This window comes from Pristis pectinata, chromosome 19, assembly GCF_009764475.1.
Source record: "Pristis pectinata isolate sPriPec2 chromosome 19, sPriPec2.1.pri, whole genome shotgun sequence".
Classification (NCBI taxonomy): Eukaryota; Metazoa; Chordata; class Chondrichthyes; order Rhinopristiformes; family Pristidae; genus Pristis; species Pristis pectinata.
The window spans coordinates 14891130-14912041 of record NC_067423.1 but is presented as its reverse complement, the minus strand read 5'-3'; the positions used below and the strand labels follow the sequence as shown (position 1 = coordinate 14912041).

Sequence of the window (20912 nt, the reverse complement as noted above, 5' to 3'; positions counted from 1 at the left end):
AAATATGAAACCAAATAATTACCAATAATAACAAAAGTACATAGCATAATATATCTATATATTATTACCAAATTTCAACCAACTTTACTCAGTGATACACTCATTCCCAAGCCTTGGGTGCAGGACTTAAGCACATAATCTTACTTGGTAACTTCCAACCCAGTGGTATGAACACTGTATTTCCAATTTCAGGTCATCCTCACCCCTGGTGTTCTCCTCCCACACACACTGGGTTTTCTTCTCCATTTATTCATTTCTCCTATGCCCCCCCCCACCTGGTTCCATCTGCCCATCATCCTCTCCCCATCTGGTTCCACCCATCACCTACCAACATCTATTCCAACCACCACCACCACCACCACTCCCTCACCCTGTACTGTTATATACCAGCAGTCATTCCTCTTCCATCTCAGACCTGAGGCAGGGTCTTGACCAGAAACATCAATTTACACCTTCTGCCTCCACTGATGCTGCTTGACCCACTGAGTTCTTCTAGGGTTCTGTTTTTTGTGACATGATCTAACTTAACCCTTTGATAAAGAACTGAGAGGGTTTTACATTGCATCCTTTTAAGTCAGCATAGAAGATGCTATGGGATTATTAAATAAAGAGCAGGGGAATTCCTAGCCAATACTTCCCTTCCCATTCCCTTTCCAAAATCACTAAAAAAAAGAGATTATTTGGTAATTTGTCTCATTGCTATTTGCAGAATCTTACTGTGCACAAATTGACTGCAAAGTTTCCCATTTTGCAACAGTGATGAGACTTTAAAAGTATATTGACGTTTTATAAGGTGCCCTGGGACATCCTGAGGTTGTGAAACATCCTACTTAAGTGCAAATCTTTGCTTATCACACATGGTACATTGAAAGCAACAGATTAATCATTGTTCTCTGTCCTGAACGCACTCAGCAAACAAACCTCCACAATCCTGTTGGACAGAAAATTCCAAATATTCCCAGGGTAGAAATGTCAAGTACTAGAGGATATCCATTAAAAAAATGGGGGGGGGGTGGGTGGGGTGCAGTGTAAAGGAGATGTGCGGGGCAAGTTTCTTTACAAAGTGGTAGGTGCCTGGAACGGACTGCCTGGGGGAGTGGTGGAAGCAGAAATGATAGTGGCATTTAAGAGGCTGTTAGACACCTGAATAGGCAGGGAATGAATGGATATGGATCATGTATCGGTAAAAGAGATTTAGTTTAATTCAGCATTGTGTTTGGCATATACATTGTGGACTGATGGGCCTGTTCCTGTGCTGTACTGTTCAATGTTTATTCACTCTGCATTAGCATCAAAGAAGGCATTCTTCCATACATGGCACTGTAATGTGCTTCAAGTAAAATGCAATAACACCTAAGACTGGTGTTTACCCTGAAATGGCACTGTAACTTCATTCGCCTGTTAGGGCAAACACAGCTGAAAGACGTGCTATTTCCCTGACAGAATAGGATCAAGGCCATTGGAGATTTACTAATACATCCAACAGGGCAGCCAGAAATGAGCTGATTACTCTTCAACGGAAGCTTCAGAATAAGTTCAGAACTCTTTAACTAAGTCAAATATGTGAAAAATCAATCTATATCATCTTATTTTCATCCTTGTCTGATATTTTTAATGTTTTCTCCCAGGCATCATGTGATTCAAGTAATCCTTGATGTGGAGCCCATAGTCTCTTCTGCATTAATCATGATTAAATGCTTTGAAATAGAGTTGTTCAGACGTGCTTAAACATGTGACAGAAACCATGCATACATAAGGGAATAATGAAATTTATCCTGCAACACCTTGGAAGTTGGTAATCACAGAAGAATCTACTGAGTGGAATCAAACTTGCTTTGGTCATAAAGGTGAATCATTTTGGAGATTGCATCTGAGTATAGTTGCTGTTTGAAAGTCTGATGGGATACCAGGATAAACTAGGCGCCAGAAGCGTGGTGACACTTACGGGCTGCCCCAGAACACTCTACGCAGAAAAAGATGCATTTCACTGTATGTTTCGATATACATGTGACTAATATAGTGTTGTGCAGATCAGCAAGACCCTGGGCTCCCTGGCTCTTTCACTCTCCCTCACAATCTGGAAGGTAAACAGAAGGGGCCAAGTGAATTAAGGAAGTTTTTCAGGGTGTTTTGATATTCCTGAGGATGCTGCCGTAAGTGCCCAGCATGACGGGATATATCCCAGCTTTTCTCAGTTACAGGAATACCTTTCTTCCGCCAACTCTGCAGCAAAGCTTCCAATTCCATGGAGTCACTCAGTGGGTCATTCTTGCTGGAGAATACCAAAATGGGTGCAGGGCACATATGATCCCAAAATGACTTGATTGCAGTTTTGTGGTAGCTGGTGATATAACCTCTTAAGAGCCAGAAAAGTGTGATCCTTTTGAGAATCGGCTGGAGGAATGGGGGAGCCAACATCTGTGAAACACCTGGAATATGTACGAAAACATTCATGTCACTCTCATCAGTGGTGATCAGCAAACAGGAGGTTGTATCAGTGAGGCAGAGCAAGAACTAGGGGACAAAACTATAAGCCAGTCACCAGTAAACTAAACAACACATTAACACAGCTGGTAAAACTGCTGTCTCACAGCTCAATGACTCAGGTTCAATCCGGATCTTGACTACCGTCTACGTAGAGTTTGCACATTCTCCCTGTGACCAAGTGGGCTTCCTCCCACGTCCCAAAGATGTGAAGGTTGATAGATCAATCGGCCACTGGAAATTGCCTCCAATGTGTAACTGGATGGTAGAATCTGGGGGGAGTTGATGAGAATGTGGGAAAATAAAATAGGATAAGTATAAATGCATGTTTGATTGTCAGTGTACACTCACTTGGCCAAAGGATCTCTTTCTGTGCTGTATGATTCTATGACTCTATTAAGTTTGCAGGAACCATCAGGGGAACTCATTAGCACAGGAGTGGTTGAGACATATTGCAGTGATACACACAGAGGAAAGCTGAATAATAAAATAATGGGGGAAAAGGGTGGGGAGGGGGATGGAGGGAAGGGGGAAGCGGGAGATGGGGAGGGGAGGGGGAGGGGGGGCTTGAGGCTTTGGTGAGGAGCAGATAAGGTTTTTATTTTCCTGTTAATCTGAGACCTTTAGCTTAGTGTAGATAAAACGGCAATCAGGGCGGTGGAATGCTCCTCCTGCAAGATGTGAGAAGTCAGGGAACTCACAGCCTCCCTGATGACCACATCTGTGGGAAGTACACCCAGCTGCAGCTCCTGACAGACTAGGTCAAGGAACTGGAGGGGCAGTTGGATGTGCTCAGGATCATCTGGGATGCTGAGGATATCAGAGATGAGAGTTGCGGTGAGGTGTTCACACCTCAGGTGCAGTCTGCAGATAGATGGATGACCATCTGTAGCCTGCAGATAGTGGAAGTAAGGGGAGTAGGCAGACAGAGCAGGGTCCCCCTTGTGCCATTCCCCTCACTAACAGGTATACCCTTTTGGATACTGTTGGGGGGGATGAACTTTCAGAGGCCAGCAGCAGTAGCTGGGTCAGTGGCACCATGCCTGGCACTGAGGCAAAGGAGGGAAGGGTGAAGTCAGGCAGAGCGATAGTGACAGGGGACTCATTAGTGAGGGAAGCAAAGAGGCGTTTCTGTGGCCACAATCAAGACTCCGGGTGGTGTGTTGCCTCCCTGACGCCAGGGTCAAGGATGTCTCGCAGTGGGTACAGGACATTCTGAGAGGGGAGGGTGAGCAGCCTGAGGCCATGGTCCATATAGGTATCAATGACATAGGCAGGAGCAGGGATGAGGTCCTACAAAGCGATTTTAGGGGGCTAGGTAGAAAGTTAATCTCAGGATTGCTACCAGTGCCACATGCCAGTGAGGAGAGAAACAGATACATAGTTCAATACATGGCTAAGGAGCTGGTGCAGGAAGGAGGGCTTCAGATTCATGGTCATTGGGCTCTCTTCTAGGGCAGGTGGGACCTGTACAAATAAGACAGTTTGCATCTGAACTAGAGGGGAACAATTATCCTCACCAGGAGGTTTGCTACTGCTACTTGGCAGGGACATGGGAACCACAGCAGCAGGGCAACAGGTGTTAGGGTTGAGGGCAAGAAAGATGGTATGACAAGTAGGACTGAAAGGAAGGACAGCAAGGGACAGGCTAATAAACATGGTGGGACTGATGGACTGAAATGTACTTATTTCAACGTGAGGAGTATTATGGGTAAGGAGGATGAACTTAGAGCCTGGATCAGTACATGGAATTATGATGTTGTGCCATTACAGAAACCTGGTTGCAGCTCAACATTCCTGGGTTTCGTTGTTTTAGATATGACAGACAGATGGGTAAAAGAGATGGAGGGGTTGCACTACTGATAAGGGAGAACGTCACAGCAGTACTCAGAGAGGACATACTGGAGGGTTCATCCACAGAGGCCATTTGGGCAGAGCTCAGAAATAGGATAGGTACAATTATGCTGATAGAATTATACTATCAGACCCCCAATGGCCACGGAGAGATGAAAGAACAGATATGTAGACAGATTATGGAAAGGTGCAGAAACAACAGGGTTGTCCTCGTGGGGGACTTTAACTTCCCCAGTATTGAGGAACTTCCTTGATACAAGAAGCTTAGATAGGGCAGGATTTCTTCAGTGCACCCAAGAGGGGTTTTTGAAACAGTATGTGGAGAGTCCAACTAGAGGGGAGAACATACTGGATCTAGTTTTCGAAAGTGAGCCAGGCCAGATGACAGACTTGACAGAGGATAAACATTTTGGGAATAGTGACAACTCATTATGTTATAAGATAGTTATGGGTAAGGATAAAATTGGATCTTGCAGGAAGGTACTAAATTGGGGAAGGGCAAATTATGACAGGGTAAGACAGGAGCTAAGGGGCATTTACTGGGAGCAGCTGCTGTTGGACAAGTCCATGTCTGACATGTTGGAGCTGTTTAAAGACCAGCTGAGCAAAGTGCAGGATTGGATGTTCCGGTAAGGAGTAAGGACAAGAATGGTAAGGTAAGGGAACCCTGGATGACCAGAGAGGTTGTAAATTTAGTCAGGAAGGAAAAGGAAGCATACGTAAAGTTTAGGAAGCTAAAATCAGACATGGCACATGTAGAATATAAAGATAGCAGGAAAGTGCTCAAGCAGGCAATTAGGAAGGCCAAAAGGGGCCATGAAATGTCCTTGGCAAGTAGGATTAAGGATAATCCCAAGGCATTTTATACTTATATTAAGAAAAAGACGATAACTGAGGAGAGGGTAGGTCCACTCAAGGATAAAGGAGGGAATTTATGCTTGGAGTCACAGCAAGTTGCTGAGGTACTGAATGAGTACTTTGTGTCAGTATTTATCGAGGAGAAGGCTTTGGAGGATAGTGAAAACAGAGTGGGGCATGCTAATGTGCTGGGATATTTTAAAATTAAGGAAGAGGTAGTGCTGGGTCTTCTGAAAAGCATTAAGGTCGATAAGTCCCCCAGGCCTGATGACAGATATCCCAGAATATTGAAAGAAGCAAGTGAGGAGATTGCTGGGGCTTTGACAAGGATCTTGTGTCCTCACTAGTAACAGGTGAGGTCCCAGAGGACTCAACATGAACAAACATTGTGCCTTTGTTCAAGAAGCGAAATAGGGATAATCCAGGTAATTATAGGCCCGTGAGCCTCATGTCAGTGGTACGGAAGCTATTGGAGAGGATACCAAGGGATAGGATTTATGCGCATTTGGAAAGGCATGGCCTGCTTAGGGATGGTCAGCATGGCTTTGTTTGGGGCTGGTCATGCCTTACAAACATTATTTAATTTTTTGAGGAGGTGACAAAGGTGCCTGATAAGGGTAAGGCAGAGGATGTTATCTACATGGATTTTAGTAAGGCATTTGATAAGGGCCCTCATGGTACATTGATTTAGAAGATAAAGGTGCATGGGATCCAGGGTGAATTGCAAGTTTAGATTTGGAACTGGCTTGCCCATAGAAGACAGAGAGTAGGCATGGAAGGCTGTTTGTCTGGCTGGAGGTCTGTGACCTGTGGTGTTCCGGAAGGATCAGTGCTGGGACCTCTGTTTTTTGTGATATATATCGATGATCTGGATGAAAATGTAGGTGAGTGGATTAGCAAGTTTGCAGATGACACCAAGATTGGTGGAGTTGTGGACAGTGTACAGGACTATCAAAGAATATAGCGGGATATTGATCAGTTACAGTTATGGGCAGAGAAGTGGCAGATGGAGTTTAATTTGGGTATGTGTGAGGTGTTGCACCTTGGGAAGTCAAATGAAAGGAGAAACTATACAGTTAATGGTAGGCCCCTTAATAGCATTGAGGTACAGAGGGACCTTGAGGTCCAGGTCCATAGTTCACTGAAAGTGGCAACGCAAGTGGATAAGCTGGTAAAGAAGGTGTATGGCATGCTTAGCTTCATTGGTAGGGGTGCTGAATATAAGAGTAAGAAAGTCATACTGCAGTTGTATAAAACTTTAGTCAGACTACATTTGGAGTATTGTGTACAGTTCTGGTCACCCCATTATAGGAAGGATGTGGAAACTGTGGAAAGGGTGCAGAAGAGGTTTACCAGGATGGTGCCTGGATTAGAGGGAATGAGCTACAAGGAACGGTTAGACAAACTTGGGTTGTTCTCCTTAGAGTGTTGGAGGCCAAGGGGAGACATGATAGAGGGTTTAAATATTATGAGAGGCATAGGTAGAGTAGACAGTCAGAATCTTTTCCCCAGGGTAGAAATGTCAAACACTAGAGGACATGTTTTTAAGTTTAGAGGGGGGAGGTTTAAAGCCAACATGAGGGGCAAGTTTTTTTTTAATGCAGAGAGTGGTAGGTGCCTGGAATGGGTCACGTGGGGTAGTGGTGGAGGCAAGCTGTTTGCTGGAGTTATGATATCATGTGATATCAAAAAGTGACTGAGAGATCTAGATATTGCAAAGACTATCGGACCAGGCAATATCGCAGCTTCAGACCTCACCACAACCTTCATCCAAACATGAACCAACAAGCTGAATTGCAAAAGTCAGTAAAAGTGATTGTTCTCAGCATCAAGGCTCTGTTTGATCAAGTTTGACATCCAGGAGCCCTAGTAAAATTGAAGTCAATGGTCATCAAAGTGAAAACACTCTGGTGATTGGAGTCATATCTTGTACAAAGAAAGACAGTTGTGGTTGTTAATGGTCATTCACCCCAGTCTCAGGACATCACTGCAGGAGTTCCAATAGGGCAGCGTCCTAGGCCCAATTATCTCAGCTGCTTCTGGCTTTCTACTAACAGGAGATTAGAAATGTGGATGTTCACTGGTGATTACATGGTGTTCAATTTCATTTACAAATAAAGCACCCGGCAAGACCCGAATAACTTTCTGGCCCTACTTAATACTTTTTGTTCAACCAACATCAATAATAAACAACAACAGGATTTCCTGGTCATTCTCTCATTGCTGTTTTGGGGTGACTTAACTGACCCACTTCCTACATTTTAATAGTGTAAAATGCTTCAGGATATCAAGATCATTAAAAGCTCTATAATAATACAGATCCTGACTGGCTTTGGAGACATGTGCCCAATGGACAAAGAGGACAAGATTACACTTGTCTCCCTGGGGCTCAGACATGGAGAGCGCAGAGTTGGGGGAAGGAAAATGATTAAAGCTCAGCCACCTACGAAATCTGGCACCTGCAGGAGAAGAGGATGAAATTGAATCAAAGATTCTACTCTAAGATTACACTGGCCCGTATTCACAAACACACAATCTCCCACAGGACATGCAACTGCATTGCATGAAAACATCATTTATTTATTTTGCCATTAAATATGATCTAATTGAGTGTGATGCTGTTTTATCAACACAGCTCTGAGAATGCCAAAATCAGCAAAAATATATTTTAGTGCTCACAATGCCAGCAGGGACTGATCTGATTTACAATCACTCATGAAAAACCTATACTGAACAATTTAATAATTTCATTAGAGAAAACCAGTTGGTTCCTTAAAAATTACTTTTTTATATATTGGACAAATACCAACATCCAGAGATTGGGGACCAAAGAAAACGAGCACAATTTGAACCTTGAGCTTGGTTAAGCAGCAGAATCCCACAATGTTAACATGAAAATGGTGAGTGGGCAACATGAATTATTGTAATGGCACAAACATACAAGGAATACAGAAATTCAGGTGTAACTTGCATTTAAAAGTTCTCTGATACTTTTCCACCAGCTCTGACAATTCCATCTGCATTTGCATCAATGGAACCAGTAGAAACTCAATCCCATTATACCTTTTTCTGAAAGACAAGAGTGCCTCACCTTTTGCCATTCTGTCTGCATTTCCTATTACCAGGCTGTCGAAGATTTGGCCTATAACCCTGGCCTTGAAGCTCGAGTGCCAAGGAATATTTCTTGAAGCCGTAATCATTTTGGCAAACAGGAAGCCTCCAATGGAGAATGCATGAATGATGATGGGGCAGGAGGCGAAGGGCTCCCTTTGGAGCAGGTCTACCACCTGCAATGCGTATGACAAGCCACAACGTGGCCAGAGGAAATGTAGGATGCTGGTTTCCACGTCCAGGATATCAAAGCCATATGGGTAGTAAGTCTGCCGGTACCGTTCTATAGCATGAGGCTTGGCTCCTAACCAGGGAAGCATGAGGAGCAGAGGCCTGGGACCACCAGTGAGGTACTTGCCATTGTTTCGGTACAGTGTGATGGTATTTGACAGCCTGTTCATCACAAAGGACTGAGCAGCACATTCAGGTATTGACATTAAATCAGCCAGCTGAAGAAGGTGATGGTGAGGAAAAAAAAGAAAGATGACATTTATTTACAGTGAACACCTACATGCACATCTGCTCCTCTAAGAGAGATTTCAAAGATAACCAGCACCCAGCTGACCATTTAATTCACCCAAACCTATACACACTGAATGACACCACCAACATTTGGATAGACAGAGTAGGAGGAGTCAGCATGGCTTTGCATCTGGAAAGTTGTGCTTGACGAACCTGTAGAGTTTTTTGAAGAGGTAATCAAAAAGGTAGATGAGGGTAGGGCAGTGGATGTTGTCTATTTGGACTTTAGCAAGGCCTTCAACAAGGTCCCTCATGGTAGACTGATCTGGAAGGTTAGGTCCCATGGAATCAAGGGAGAGCTACTTAGGGGGATTCAAAATTGGACCACAGGTAGGAAGCAGAGGATGGTGGTTGAAGGTTGTTTCTTGGAATGGAGGCTGTAGACTAGGGGTGTGCCATAGGGGTCTGTGTTGGGAGCCGTTTTATTCGTTTTTATATAAGTGATCTGGATGCGAATACACAAGGCTTGCATTACGGACACCAGCCTCCCCTCCTTGGACTCTGTCTTTACCTCTCGCTGTCTTGGTGAAGCAGCCAGCATAATCAAAGACCCCACCCACCCAAGACATTCTCTCTTCTCTCCTCTTCCATCGGGTAGAAGATACAGGAGCCTGAAGGCAAGTACCACCAGACTTAAGGACAACTTCTACCCCACTGTGGTGACTATTGAACAGTTCCCTTATACAATGAGATGGACTATGACTTCACAATCTACCTTGTTGTGATCTCACACCTTATTGCACTGCACTTTCTCTGTAGCTGTGACACTTTACTCTGTATTGTTATTGTTTTTACCTGTTCTACATCAGTGTATTCTGTACTAACCCAATGTAACTGCACTGTGTAATGAATTGGGTTGTAAGACAAGCTTTTCACTGTACCTCAGTACAAGTGACAATAATAAACCAATACCAATACCAATGACACAAAATTAGGAGGTGTTGTTGATAGTGAATAAGGTTATTGTAGATTACAGGGGGATCTTGATCAGTTAGAGAAGTGGGCCAAGGAGTGGCAAATGGATTTCAATACAGATAAGTGTGAGGTGATGCATTTTGGAAAGTCAAACCAGCATTGGACTTATACTATGAATGGTAGGGTACTAGAGACTATAATAGAACAGAGGGACCTTGGAGTACAAGTACATAGTTTGTTGAAAGCGCATCACAGGTACACAGGGTGGTGAAAAACGTGTTTTAGCACGCTGGCCTTCATCAGTCAGGGCATTGAGTATAGGATTTGGGACATTATATTGCAGTTGTATAAATTGTTGGTGAGGCCAACTTCGAGTATTGTGTACAGTTTGGTCACCCTGTTATAGGAAAGATGTGGTTAAACTGGAAAGAGTGCAGGAAAGATTTACGAGGATGTTGACAGGACTAGAGGGCCTGAGTAAAAGGGAGAGGTTGGCCAGGCTAGGTCTTTATTCCTTGGAGCATAGGAGAATGAGAGGGTGACCTTATAGAAGTTTATAAACTCATGTGGGGCATAGATAAGGTGGATGGTAGCAGTCTTTTCCCAGGGTAGGGGAGTCCAAAACAAGGGGGCATAGATTTAGGGTGAGAGGGGAAAGATTTAAAAGGGACCTCAGGGGCAAGTTTTTCATGCAGAGGGTGGTCTATATATGGAATGAGCTGCCAGAGGAAGTGGTTGAGGCAGGTACAGCAGTATCATTTAAGAAGCACTTGGATAGGTACATGGAGGGGTGGGCTGAGAGGGATATGGGCTGAATGCAGGAAATTGGGACTAGCTGAGTGGGCACTGTGGTCGGCATGGATTTGTTGGGCTGAAGGGCCTGTATCTGTGCTGTATTGCTCTATGACTATTTAACACTGTATTTGGCTTTCCAATGGCTAGGATCTCAGCTCCTGTGATCCAAACCATGTCCTTAAAATTTCAGATTTTCATGCACATCTTCTCCAAAATCTTCATTTAACAATCCATTCCCTGCTTCTGTGCACTGTGTGTCCGACATCCCCTTCCCCATGTATATCCATCATTCCTGTCCCTGTGTACATCTAACATTTCTGTTCCCATGTGGATCTGACACCCCTTTCCATTGCACATCCCAATCTTCCTGTCCTCGTGCCCATCCAACATTCTTGTTCTCCATGCCTGTCTCACATTTCCATCTCTAATCCAATCTTTCATCCCCTCCCCAAATCCATCTGACATTCCTGTCCTTGACAAAGACCGAGCCTTGTATTATGCAGTTTTGGTACTCTATTGATGATTGCACAAATGCAACCATTTTAATGAGGAGAGTGGAAAAAAATGCTTTCTGGGCTAGATCCTGGAAATAGGATCCTGGGTGGCTCAGGACATGATCAGGTTAGGGCTTGTGAGCATGGGGGTGAAGGTGCAGGAAGAAAGAACCAGTAATCAGGATTGAAGAATGGGATGGTGGGGAAGGGGGGGCAATCAGTGAGGAAGGGTGGAGGAAACTGGCTCTGGACACAGGGCTCACTGCCGGGAAATCAGAGAACAGGACATTGGAGGGGTGGTTTGGTTGGAGAGGTGAAGGGTAGTACAGGACTTACCATAGTGAGGTTCCAGTCTGGCAATAAAAACATGGCTGCCTGAGAGACTAATGACGACCATTCCATAGAACCATAGAACCATAGAACAATACAGCACAATACAGGCCCTTCGGCCCACCAGGTTGTGCCGCCCTTCAAACCACACCTAAGACTATCTAACCCCTTCCTCCCACATATCCCTTTATCTTAAATTCCTCCATATGCTTATCTAACAATCTCTTGAACTTGTCCAATGTATCAGCCTCCATCACCACCCCAGGCAGTGCATTCCGTGCCCATTTTCTCTGGGTGAAAAACCTCTCTCTGACATCTCCCTTGAACTTCCCACCCATTACCTTAAAGCCATGTCCTCTTGTTTTGAGCATTGGTGCCCTGGGAAAGAGGCACAGGCTGTCCACTCTATCTATTCCTCTCAATATCTTGTATACCTCGATCATGTCTCCCCTCATCCTCCTTCTCTCCAATGAGAACAGCCCTAGCTCCTTTAGTCTCTCCTCATAATCCATACTCTCTAATCCAGGCAGCATCCTGGTAAATCTCCTGTGCACCCTTTCCAACGCCTCCACATCCTTCCTATAATGAGGCGACCAGAACTGGACACAGTAAGTGTGGTCTAACCAGAGTTTTGTAAAGCTGCATCATCACTTCACGGCTCTTAAACTCGATCCCCCGACTTATGAAAGCTAACATCCCATAAGCTTTCTTAACTACCCTATCTACCTGTGAGGAGACTTTCAGTGATCTGTGGATATGAACCCCCAGATCCCTCTGCTCCTCCACACTGCCCAGGATCCTGCCATTTACCTTGTACTATGCCTTGGAGTTTGTCCTTCCAAAGCGTACCACCTCACACTTCTCTGGATTGAACTCCATCTGCCACTTGTCACCCCAGCTCTGCATCCTATTAATATCCCTCTACGAGCTTCGACAGCCCTCCACACTATCCACAACACCACCAACCTTTGTGTCATCCACAAACTTGCTAACCCAGCCTTCCACCCCCTCATCTAAGTTGTTAATAAATAATCTATCCTGGAACCACGTGGACTAATTCCCTGGCAAAGCTTTCAGGGAATGATATCACATGATGTGCATCTAATTAGTTGTTTATTGCCTTTCACTTAGCAAGGAAGGCCAGCGTATAATTTGCCTTCTTAACAGCTTGCTGGACCTTCATGTGTTCTTTTGGTGACTGATGCACAAGGACAACCAGATCCAATTTTGCATTCTATCGCAATTTAAATAATACTGTTCTTCCATGTTTCCTAACAAAGTGAATAATTTTGGATTTATCCACGTTAATCTGCATCTGTCACATATTTGCCATCTTACTCAACTTGTCTAAATCACCTTTAAACTTCTTTGCTCCCTCTTCACAACTCATAATCCCATTCAATTTCACATCATGAGACTTCAAAACGTTATACTTGGTTCACTTGTATAGGCGCTATATTCAGGAAATAAGTTGTTGCCCATTTTACTTACATTTTTCATCTTAACTCTAATCTCCTCCAACCTTGCTTCCAATCCTCCAATTCTGTCTTCGTGATTATCCCAGGATATAATTGCAGCCAGGCTTTTCCCTCCATGGGCTGTGTCTACACTTCTTGCTGCCTTGGTGAAGCAGCCAACACAATCAAGGACCCCTCTCACCACAGACATTCTCTCTTCTTCCCCGTTCCCATTGGGCAGAAGATACAAAAGCATGAAAGGACGTACCACCAGGCTCAAGGACAGCTTCTATAAGACTATTAAATGGCCCCCTACAACAATAAGATTGTCTCTTGACCTCACAATCTACCTCAGGATGGCCTTGCACCTTATTGTCTGCCTGCACTGCACTTTCTCTGTAGCTGTAACACTTTATTTTGCAGTGTTATTATTTTTCCCTTGTACTATCTCAATATACTTATGTAATGAAATGATCTGTATGGATGACATGCAAAACAAAGTTTTTCACTGTACCTCCGTACAGGTGACAATAATAAACTAATTTACCGATTAAAATTTACCCAAACCCTAAGGTCCTGTAATTACCCCCTGTTACGGACTCAGTGAAAGTCCCTTTAAGATAGTGTGTGTGTGTGTGTGTATGTGTGTGTGCGGCGTGCTTACGTCAATAGAAGATAAAGGACGTAATGACGTTGTTGAAGAAGTCAGAAGAAGAGAGAGAGAAGGGAGAGAGACACCAGCCTGCTTGTTTTCTCTATCGATGGATGAGAAACTATAACTGTGTCTGCCACTGAAATCCATGTATGGAAGTTGGAAGTAATCCGGTGGAGTTCACTTTGTTGCTGACCTGTAGAAGGAAACAGGTATTTATGTGTGGACGACCACGATTCGGATGCTTTTCGGGGTGAGGAAGTCACTACCGAGTAAACGCTGGAGTGTCGTTTGGGTTCCATCATGGAACATTTGGATTTCGTATTTACTCTCCCTATGTTTCTCTACGTCTACGTCTTATCTTCAGACAACGGTGGTTGTTGAAGAAGCCCTTGCTCATGTTTCACCTTATGGCTTGCGGAACTGAACTTTAAGAACCATTCCGGAACTGGGAGTTTTGGACTTTGTCACACACACACACACGACGAGTTTAGTTTTGGGGTTAACGTTCAAGGTTTAACATTTTTGAATTCTAACATACTAACATTTTTACTTTTATTTTATGTATTATCATAAGTAGTGATTAATAAAATAGTTTTTAACACTGAATCATGCTCAGTGTGTTTTTTCTGTTGCTGGTTCGTGACAAAATTGGGGGCTCGTCCGGGATAGTTCCCAAGGTTAACAAGATTCGTCCGGGATCCAATCCAAAGATTAACGAGTGTCGTCTAGGATCGTTCCCCAGATTGACGAGATTTGTTCGGGATTCAATCCAAAGATTGTTGAGGGAGGTCTGATAAATTCTTTTTAATTGGCCTGTGTGTGTGGAAACCAGCAGCAATGGATATTAAGGCATTTTTGGAGTCACCAACCCAAAAGGGATTGGAGGTGGCGAAAAAGGATGATTTGATAAAGATTGCTACAAGGCTAAACCTTACAGAAGTAAAGCAGTCTATGAGGAAGGCAGATATTCAGAGACTGATAGCTGGCCATTATGTGGAAAAGAAGGTGTTTGAGGAGGAAGTGTTAAAACAGTTTCCTGGCAGTGAAATAGCAATTTCTGAGGCACAGGTGCAGATAGCAAAGATGGAGTTAGAACAAACACGACTGAAGTTCGAGTTGGGACAAAAGAAATTAGAGGCTGAACGAGAGCAAACCCAGTTAAAGATAGAGGCTGAACGAGAGCTAACTCGGATGAAGATAGAGGCTGATCTAGCAATGAAGCAGATGGAATTGAAGAGGATGGAGCTGGATAGTGAGGAAAAGGAGAAACAGAGGCAGCATGAGTTACAAATGAAGCGTAGGAGTTTGGAATCTGATTCTGAAGATGGTTTTTCAGCCAGCAGGGAGGTTCGATTAGTCCCTCCTTTTGAGGAAGATCAGGTTGATCAGTATTTCCAACATTTTGAAAAGGTTGCTGTGAGTTCAAACTGGCCAAGGAAAGGATGGGCTCTTATGGTACAGAGTGTGATTAAAAGTAAAGCTCAAAAAGCTTATTCTGCTTTGTCTGCTGAGGATGCAGCTGATTATACCAAGGTAAAACAAGCTATATTGAAGGCCTATGAATTGGTACCTGAAGCTTATAGACAAAAATTTAGAGACTTGAGGAAATCTGCAGATCAGACTTATATGGAATTTGCCAATGGAAAGAGAATATGTTTTGAACGATGGTGCCTGGCTAAAAATGTAGATGGGGATTTTGATAAATTGAAAGAATTGATATTAGTGGAAGACTTTAAAAGATGTGTTCCAGCTGAATTAACAACATATTTAAATGAAAAGGCAGTGGAAACTTTACAAGAAACTGCTAGGTTGGCAGATGATTATGCTTTAACCCATAAATCCAAATGGGGACAACCTAAAACCTTTCAAAAGAGTTACAAAGACAATCCAGGTAAACCGGAGATTAAATTGGGAGGTAATCAAAAAGGAAAAGATGAAAAGAAGCCAGGGCTGGAGAAACCTGTTGAGCGTACTTGTTATTACTGTAAGAAACCTGGCCATGTGATATCTAATTGTGCCCTTTTGAAGAAAAGGAAGGAAGCTGTGCCCAATGCTTGCTTTCAGGCAATTAAAAATCAAAAAGGTTTAGGAGATGCTGTTAAAGATCAGTCCTTGCAAGAGGTAAAGGCTGAAAAGTTGGTGGAGGTGAGGAAGGAATTCCGTTCTTATGTATCAGAGGGTTTTGTTTCACTGAATGATGGGTCACCCCAGGTGCCAGTGAAAATTCTTAGAGTTACTGGGGCTTGTCAATCTCTCTTGTTGGACAGTGTTTTAAATTTTGGTGAAGAAAGTGACACTGGTGAGGTAAATCTAATACGAGGTGTTACAGATGACACCATATCTGTCCCTTTACACAGGGTGATTTTAAAGTCAAAGTTCGTAGAAGGACCAGTCGAGATAGGGATAAGACCTAGTTTGCCAGTGGAAGGAGTTTCTTTGTTATTGGGAAATGACCTTGCAGATGGAGAAATTGTTCCTGTGGTACGGTTAACAACCAAACCAAGGATTGATGAGTCTGAGAATGATCCAGATGTTTACCCATCATGTGCGGTGACTCGAGCTAGAGCTAAGGAATTAGCCAAGACAGACAGTCCGGTGCAGTCTGATGTGGTTCCTTGTGACAGTCCTAAACAGGAAGAAAATTATGATGCCTTATCTGAGACTTTTCTGTTTTCACTGGAGGATCAACATCCTTATAGTGAGCCTGAATTTAAAAGATTTGTCTTTGTCGAGGAAGGATTTTATGGTGGAACAGACAAAGGACCCTGAGTTGACAGAATTGAAAGAAAAAGTACTCTCATGTGAGGAGATTGAGAAAGTGCCAAGTGGATATTATGTCAAAAATGGAGTGTTAATGAGGAAATGGAGACCTCCCCATGTCCAAAAAATTTAAAACTCGGTTGGAAAGAGTCTGCCAGCTAGCAAGAGAGAATTTGAAAACCAGCCAGATAAGAATGAAGACATATTTTGATAGACGTGCTCGGCCTAGGACATTTGCAGTGGGGCAAAAGGTGTTGGTATTTTTCCCTAGCCAAAATAATCCATTGCAATCTCGTTTTTCTGGACCCTATGCTATTGAATCTCGAGTGACTGATTTAATATATATAATCAAAACACCAGATAGACGCAAGAAAACACAACTCTGTCATGTAAATATGCTAAAACCTTATTATGAGAGGGATTCAGTTGTGGCCTTGGTGGATGATGTAAAGGTTGTTTCTAGAATGCCTGATGTTGATGTTGAGGAAGGCCAATTTAGACCAACACTAAAAAACCAAAATATCATGGAGAACCTTGAAACGAAGTTGGACCATTTACAAGTTTCACAAAAACAACAGATGAGAGAATTAATTTTAAAATTTAAAAATCTGTTCCCAGATGTTCCAAACAGAACATCGATAATTACCCATGATGTTGATGTTGGGGATGCAAAACCAATCAAACAACACCCATATCGAATGAATGTGGAAAAAAGTAAACTTGTTGATCAGGAAATAAAATACATGTTGGAAAATGATATTATTAGACATTCTACTTCAAATTGGAGTTCGCCCTGTGTTATTGTACCTAAACCTGATGGAACTGTTAGATTTTGCACAGATTACAGGAAAGTGAATGCTGTAACGAAGTCAGATGCTTACCCTATTCCTAGGGTGGATGATTGCATAGATAGAGTGGGAAAGGCAAAATTTCTTACAAAGATTGACTTATTAAAAGGGTACTGGTGTGTTCCATTAACAGATAAAGGAAGGGAGATTTCAGCCTTTGTAACCCCTTCTGGATTGTATGAATACAATGTTTTGCCATTTGGAATGAAAAATGCTCCGGCAACATTTCAAAGAATGATTAATTCAGTGATTCATGGGTTAAAACATACAGATGCCTACATTGACGACTTAGTGACTGGGAATGATACTTGGGAAGATCACATCTCTGCGTTAGAAAGGTTGTTTGAAAGACTTTCCAAGGCTAACCTTACAGTTAACTTGGCTAAAAGTGAATTTGGCCGTGCCACTGTGACGTATCTTGGGTATGTTGTAGATCAAGGCAAGCAAGCTCCTGTTCAGGCAAAAGTTCAAGCAATATCCGAGTTCCCTATTCCCACAGGTACGAGGACTGTTAGAAGATTTTTGGGAATGGTTGGATATTATCGAAAATTTTGTAAAAATTTTGCTGATATTGCTCTTCCCCTAACTAATCTTCTGAAGAAGGGAGTAAAGTTTGTTTGGACAGATTCTTGTCAAGAAGTATTTGAGAAGCTGAAAGCTATTTTATGCTACCATCCTGTGCTCAAAACACCTGACTTTGAAAAGCCATTTTCATTAGCAGTAGATGCCAGTGATGAAGCTGCAGGAGCTGTGTTGTTGCAGAAGGGTGACCTTGATGATATTGACCATCCTGTAGCTTACTTTTCAAAGAAATTTAATGAGCATCAAAAGAATTATTGCACCATAGAGAAAGAATTACTGTCGTTTGTTTTAGCCTTGCAACATTTCAGTGTATATGTTTGCACCGCTCAGAAACCATTGACTGTGTATACAGATCATAACCCATTGGTGTTTCTGAGCCGAGTCAAAAACAAGAACAGAAGGCTGTTAAACTGGAGTTTAATTTTGCAAGAGTTTGATCTCATGATAACTCACATTAAAGGCAAAGATAATGTGATTGCTGATTGTCTTTCCTGATGTTAAATGGGAAACATGTACCTGTACTAATCTGATAGTCTGTAGTTGTGTAGCATGATAATTATTAACATTACTAACTGTATGCGTGGTTAAAATTTTCTTGGGAAAATTTTTTTTTAGGTGGGAGGTGTTACGGACTCAGTGAAAGTCCCTTTAAGATAGTGTGTGTGTGTGTATGTGTGTGTGGGGCGTGCTTACGTCAATAGAAGATAAAGGACGTAATGACATTGTTGAAGAAGTCAGAAGAAGAGAGAGAGAAGGGAGAGAGACACCAGCCTGCTTGTTTTCTCTATCGATGGATGAGAAACTATAACTGTGTCTGCCACTGAAATCCATGTATGGAAGTTGGAAGTAATCCGGTGGAGTTCACTTTGTTGCTGACCTGTAGAAGGAAACAGGTATTTATGTGTGGACGACCACGATTCGGATGCTTTTCGGGGTGAGGAAGTCACTACCGAGTAAACGCTGGAGTGTCGTTTGGGTTCCATCATGGAACATTTGGATTTCGTATTTACTCTCCCTCTGTTTCTCTACGTCTACGTCTTATCTTCAGACAACGGTGGTTGTTGAAGAAGCCCTTGCTCATGTTTCACCTTATGGCTTGCGGAACTGAACTTTAAGAACCATTCCGGAACTGGGAGTTTTGGACTTTGTCACACACACACACGACGAGTTTAGTTTTGGGGTTAACGTTCAAGGTTTAACATTTTTGAATTCTAACATACTAACATTTTTACTTTTATTTTACGTATTATCATAAGTAGTGATTAATAAAATAGTTTTTAACACTGAATCATGCTCAGTGTGTTTCTTTTGTTGCTGGTTTGTGACACCCCCCCCCCCCAAGCTTATCCACCTCTGTCCCATAAAAAAACTCCGAAAAACCAACACTTCCATCAAATACTGCGACCATCTGCCTCAATATTCCTTTAGATCTTGGAGTGAAGTGCTTGTGGGCTGCCATGGAATACTTTGCTACAGTAAATGCGTTAGATCGATGCTTCAGTAGGGGCCATGGATGGACTTCGAAACAAGACCTCCAGAAACCGATGAGTGCTTGAAACAAGATCTGGCTTGAGCTACTGGAGGCGGTACATCTGGAAATAGCACCCTGCCCCTCAGGATTCAAACAAGACCTTATAATTAACCTACCTCATAAAGCAACCTCAGCCGCACATGTGGCAGAGTTGTCAGGTTCGTTCGTTCGTTCCCTCCCCTCCTCATATCGAAAGTCACCCTAGACCCTGAAGGGGCGCCAATAAAATGATCGGGGGTGTCTGCTGGAACTTCCTGCTCCCCGGGGAGTCCAGACCCCTTTGGGGCTTCCACAATCTCACAGAAATGTTCCCCTCCCCCCCTCCCCCAATTGGGGTCATTCCCGCGAGGAGACGTGGCAGTTTGGAGCGCAAACTCTACCGACAGTCTGGTGTGTGGGGGAACTAACTGCACGGCGGTCGGAGGCTTGGGCAGAGTGATTAGCGCCATTACTTGGATGGTTACATTGGGGTGTGTCCAAGCACCTCGACAAGCACATCCCACACAGACAAGAGAAGACGGAAACAGGAAAAGGCATGAGCAGACGAAGTGAGAAATGCAGCAAGCGAAATAAGAACCAGCTCCTTGAGAGAGCACAGCAGTGTTCAAATAGAGAAGCCGGGAAAAAGGGACGGGGGGGGGGGGGGGGGGAGGAAATGATGCCGGAAAATAAGGGGCTGCTTGAGGATGCATCTAACAGGCAGTAGGAAGTATTTAAACAAGAGGCACTTACTTCCCAGTTTGGAAGCAACATCACAGCTGAGGAGAGCATAGCGGGTTTACTTAAGTTAATCATAATACAGGGCGGAAACGAAAGCTGACAGACTAGGGAGCGTCTCCAAAATACTTAACTTTCCTACAAGCAGTGTTACATCTCTACTGGCTGATTGCTTTAAGGTTCCGAGTTACCCGGCTTTGAACGATAATTGACGTTATTTTGTTTTGAAAATAAGTGAACATTTGAGCAAACTGCAGATCTCTCTCTCTCCCCAAAAAATCACCACGCAATACTTTCACTTCAATAGCATACACATTCCTTCGTCCCTCTAATAATCTCATCACCCAGTTTGGAACCTAAATATCTGGCTTTTAAATCAATTTGGTTTTGACACCTCAGTTTGACTAATCAGCATCTAGTCAAGGGCTCAATATTGGGATGGGAGGGAAGGCAGGGAAGTTTAGAGAGATATCCTCAATACCTCGAGCACTGAGTGAACATTGGTCTGTCGATTCAAGTGGAGGCTGTCTGGGGCTATATGGCTCAGTTAATTAGTCTCTTAGGCTTTTTAACTATTTAAGGAGCTGCCCTCTTTAAATGTAATCAAATATCACGAGTTGCTTCAGAGCACAATATGCAAACAATAAATTGACACCTGCCGGGTAGAGCATTATTAGCACGACTCCAACAACATTGTCAGTGAGGAAAGTTTTAAGAAGTGTTTTAATAGAGAAAGAGGCAGGGAAGTTTAAAGAGATAACCTCAATACCTCGAGCACTGAGTGAACATTGGACTGTTGATTCAAGTGGAGGCTGTCTGGGGCTATATGAATCGGTTAATGAGTCTCTTAGGCTTTTCAACTATTGAAGGAGCTGCCCAGATGTTTTGATATTTGTCCCAAATATTTAGTACCTTCATGAACATCTGATAAATTCGATCATAAAGTTAACTTTACAGTTCTATGAAAAGGCTCAGATTTGACAGAGTTGAGGGTGGAGC

At 43.1% G+C, this 20912-nt stretch overlaps 1 protein-coding gene across 1 annotated transcript; it reads right to left on the bottom strand.

The window, feature by feature from the left end:
- Nucleotides 1-382: 382 nt before the first annotated feature.
- Nucleotides 383-19947, bottom strand: si:dkey-5i3.5 (uncharacterized protein LOC565091 homolog). Its single transcript, XM_052034290.1, has 4 exons — nt 19929-19947; nt 13485-13668; nt 8288-8756; nt 383-2429 (listed from the first exon to the last, which is right to left on the bottom strand). The coding sequence occupies exons 2-4, from the start codon at nt 13620-13622 to the stop codon at nt 2071-2073; spliced, it is 966 nt and encodes a 321-aa protein (XP_051890250.1). The 5' UTR covers nt 13623-13668; nt 19929-19947; the 3' UTR covers nt 383-2070.
- Between the last annotated feature and the right edge of the window lie 965 nt (nt 19948-20912).